This window comes from Crocuta crocuta, unplaced genomic scaffold (assembly GCF_008692635.1).
Source record: "Crocuta crocuta isolate KB4526 unplaced genomic scaffold, BGI_CrCroc_1.0 scaffold327, whole genome shotgun sequence".
NCBI lineage: Eukaryota > Metazoa > Chordata > Mammalia > Carnivora > Hyaenidae > Crocuta > Crocuta crocuta.
The window spans coordinates 1,332,168-1,336,350 of NW_027529176.1; the positions used below are offsets into that span (position 1 = coordinate 1,332,168).

The 4,183-nt window shown below is 66.9% G+C and overlaps 1 protein-coding gene across 1 annotated transcript in view; it reads right to left on the reverse strand.

Moving 5' to 3' along the window:
• GPIHBP1 (glycosylphosphatidylinositol anchored high density lipoprotein binding protein 1) overlaps positions 1 to 1,397 on the reverse strand; it is a 2,018-nt gene extending 621 nt beyond the window's left edge. Inside the window, exons 1-3 of the mRNA XM_077758108.1 lie at positions 1,298 to 1,397; positions 638 to 781; positions 68 to 184 (exon numbers count right to left, since the gene is read on the reverse strand). Coding sequence (XP_077614234.1) covers positions 68 to 184; positions 638 to 781; positions 1,298 to 1,349 — 313 coding nt within the window. The 5' untranslated portion in view covers positions 1,350 to 1,397. The remainder of the gene's footprint in view (positions 1 to 67; positions 185 to 637; positions 782 to 1,297) is intronic.
• Positions 1,398 to 4,183: the final 2,786 nt, after the last annotated feature.

The following is a 4,183-nucleotide window of genomic DNA, read 5'->3' on the forward strand; positions in this document are numbered from 1 at the left end:
GGGCAGGGCAGGACCCCCTCAGGGCTGTGTGCTTTCTGCACGGGGAGATGGGGCTCCTCCCGCTCACCAGTGTTCCCGTGGGAGACGACGGCTTTGCAGAAGCGGTGGCCGTGGACGCAGCTCTGCACGCGGTCACAGCTCTCCCCACCGTGCAGGGCCTGGCAGGAGTAACACTGTAGCAAGCCTGAGAGGCGAGGTGGGCTCAGGCAGGGCCGCAGCCCCCTGCCCCCGCCCCTGCAGGCCTGTGCTCTCCCAGCTCACCCCTCTCCAAGCCTGCCCTGCAGGGGCCTCCCCGCACCCCTGCTGCCCCCCTTCCCGCCCCTGTCCTGTGCCAAACCATGAAGTCCATGCCCGGGGCCCCTGCGCCTTCTGGCCTCCCCATGCTGGGCCTCCACTGCGCCCCCTCTGCTCGGCGACCCCTGTTCAGCCTCCCCGCCCAGCACTTCTCTAGGCTTCCTGCTCTGGACGGCAGTGGGGGGGCCCGGCCAGGGCGAGACGTGAGGGCTGCGCTGAGGGTCAGGGCTCTTCCCTCCCTCCCCCGCCCCCGGGAAGGCAGGTCACACACGGTCCCCCTGATGCCAGCGCCCAGCGAGCCTGGCACTCAGCAGGCTCGGGTCGGGTCGGGGTGGACGGGCACCTCTGCCCCTGCCGCCGGCAGTCACGCTGGCCGCTGCCTCCTCCCCCTCCGCGTCATCGTCATCATCGTCGTCATCGTCGTAGCCGTCGTAGCCGTCCAGCCCGAGGTCCGCATCCTCCTCCTGGTCCTGCGCCCGCCCTCTGCCTGGACACACAGGCGCGTCTGCACCCCTGCTCCGGGGGCCGGGCACCCGCGCTCCGGCCGTGTCCCCTCCCCTCCACCTGTGCTTCGCCCCTTCTGCGCCCTCTCCCTCCCCACCATGGCCTCCCTGGTGCCCCCAAGCTGGTGGCCCTTGTGGTGTGTGACCTGGCATTGTCATCACCCACACCGTCAACCGCTGTGGGCCAGCCCTGCGCCCACACCCCCCCCCCGGAAACCCTCAGGACAGGGGCTGATTTACAGAAGAGGAAACTGAGGCCGGGACCTGCATTTTGAAGAAGTGGAGCCTGGGGCTGGGGAGGGCAGGTTTGGGGATCTGCGGGAGCCCAGGACGGCTGACGTCCACGCCCTCCGGCCTCAGACCCCAGCCTGCCCCCTCGTCCCCAGCCATGTCCTGCCCCCCCCGCCCCAGCATGGCTCCCCCCTGGCTGGGTCCCCCAAGGGGCCCCGTGGCCAGACAGTGCCGTCCCCGCCTCGCTGCGGGGGTGCCCGGCCCAGTACCTGGCTGCCGGGCCAGCAGCAGCGCCAGCAGGAGGGTCGTGAGCACCTTCATCCTGCGGGGCTGCCGGGGCTGCGTGCTCGCCTCCTTGCTCGGGCTCTGGATCTGTGGGAAGCAGGACAGAGGGCACTTCTGGGGGCTTCCTGGAGGCCCCTGGGCCCCGGCCCCCCCAGCTCCAGCCTCAAACAATGGGCCTCACTCTGGCCCCAGCGCCAGGCAGCAGGCCAGGGACGGCCCTTTCCCTCCCTGACTTCGGGGGCCTGGGGGAACAGGAAGCCACTGTGCTTGGCCTTGGGGGCTCGCTGGCCCGCACGCCTGGCCCTGGAAGCCCGCCCGCCCGCCCGCCCGCCCTGCACCTGCACCCTGTGGGAAGCAGGCCCAGGCCGCACAGACGCTGGGGCTGGTGTCCTGGCCCCTCGGGCTGCACATCCCTGACCTTCGCCCTGAGAGTATTTAATGCAAACACGATGGCCCTGCCCGCTCTGCCCTCCAGTCTGCCCCCCCGCCCCGGCTTTTGTCCGTGCACCTCCCTCTGCCTGTATCCGCGTGGCTCGCCCCTCACCTGCTGGCAGCACCTCCTTCCAGCCACCACCCGCAGCGCGCCCTGTCCTTCCCTGACCTTGGGGGACCCTGCCCTCTCTCCATGCTGCTTGCTGGGCGGGAGCTGGCCGGGCAGGGGTGGGGAAGCTTCCTGGAGCCTTGGGGGCCTGCCTTCCTCCCCCTGCCCTCCAGACAGTGGTGAATTGCATGCAAGCCCAGGCCCCCCAGCTCTCTCCCCGGGAGCGCCCCTCCTCCCTTGTGGGCCACAGGCCTGAAGGGATGAGAGCCCCTCGCTGCTCCTGGCAGTGGGGGCAGGGCAGGGGGCTGGGTCGGACCTGGAGCCGGGACTGCAAGCCCGCCCGCTGTGCCCGCGCCCCCCCCCTCGGCCTCCCGAGGTCAGTCTCCCTGACTGTTGGCAGCTGGGGGCACCCGCCGCGGAGCTGAGAGGTGCGGTGGGAGCAGCCGAGCCCGGCCCTGGCTCCTTTCCCCGCGCTGAGTTTGGGCCCCTTGGGCCTCGGGGCCTCGGGGTCCTCAGGGGATGGCTTGGCCACGGGCAGCCAGGACCCGCCAGCCTTCAGGACAGCGCCTGGGTTCAGTGCCCTCAGAACCGGCTGGGATGACACTTCTCACTCTCGCCTGCCCCAGGGCCACCCGCAGCTGCCGGAGGAAGCTGCCCCAGCCCTAGCCCGCACCAGAGCCAAGGTCACCGCAGCCGGGGTCTCGTGCAGCGCGCGCTCGGCCCTGCACCCACCCTCTTCGTTCCTCAATTCTGAGGCCCTGACCCCCCTCCCCAGCCGACCCGGAGCTGCTCCCAGGAAGGCCCCAGGGGAGCCCCCAGAGCTACTGGGGAGCAGGGGTCTCCCCTGCCACCGGCCCCCCACGCCCACCCCCAACAGGTCAGGCCAGAGCTCATTGTGAGCGGCCTCCAGGGACAATAACAGTCCCGGTGCTTCGCTGTCGAGTCAGCGCCCCGCCTCACCGCGCAGGGCCCGTCCCGCCCGTGCAGGTGCGGGGTCTGACACCTCAGCCAGGAGCGCCCCCGCCCCTGCACCCTCAGCAGGCTACCTGGCCCCACGTCTCTGGGGGCCTCTGGGGGTGAGGTCCCCAAGCTTGCCACCTCTAGACCGGCGCCCTGCCCACCCTGTGCCCACGTCACACCCCCCAGGACCTCCTCGGAACCCCAGCTCCCCCACGGCTTCTCTCTTGGGTTTCCAGCCTCCTCTGCTGCCTTTTCCTCGTTTCCTTTTGGTTTCGGTTTATTGGGGTAAGACACACATAATATAAAAGATGCCACCTTAACCGGCGACGGGCGACACTGTTGTGCCGCCTTCCCCGCCGTCCACCTCCAGAGCTTTTCATCCTTCCAAACAGACACTCTACCCATTAAACACCAACTCGCCCGCCCAGCCCCTGGCCCCGCCGCCGCCTCTGGCTCCGAACATGGTGACTCCAGGGGCCTCTCAGAAGTGAAACCTGCAGTATTTGTCCTCTGTGACTGGCTGAGTCACCGAGCAGAAGGCCTTCTGGGGCACCCATGCTGTAGCACGTGACAGATTTCCCCTCCTTGTTAAGGCCGAATAGTCTTCTGTCCTGTGGCTCCATTGCATTTGCTTTACCCATTCATTCGCCCCGACGGACGCTGGGATAGCACGTGGTTCTGGCCACTGAGACTTGCTGTGCGCACACGATGTGCGAGTCTGGTCAAGTCCCTGCCTTCACTCTGGGTGTGTGCTCAGGGGCGGGGTTGCTGGAGCCTATGGGGGTCTGTGGTTAATTGGTATCGGTTCCTGTCCTTCTGCGTGTAAACACCCATGTGTGTCTCATTAAAAAAAAATAATAAAAAGCCTTGAGAGGTCCCCTCTTTCCTTACTTTTCTACCGTCTCTTTCCTTGGGCAGCTCTTGGTGGAGCAAGTGGTGACATCCTCACCAGCTGGGAGCTGAGCTCTCATCCACAGGCTTCCACGCGGAAACGTGGAAGGGGGTCAGAGCATCCCAGGGGTGGCGGCATCTCCAGCCACGCGGCACTTGCGCCTGCCACACAGCCTGCCCACCAGGCCACCCCTCCCTTTGCCTGGGGCACTGGAAGGACACTGGGCACTGCCATCCCCAGAGACCCACTCCTCACTCCGTCCCCTGCTGAGGGATTCCTTGCTTGGCCGCCCAGGTGTCTGGGGCACTAGTGCTTTATACTGGGGCTCCCCTTGGGGAAATCAATGGGGGGCACATCATGCATGCCATTTATTTGAAATCAATCCCCCTCACACTCACATTTTAGAAAAATGCTGAAAATAATTTTGCAGGGATTCTCTGCAGCCATATAAAGGAAGGAAGAAGCTCTTTGTGTCGT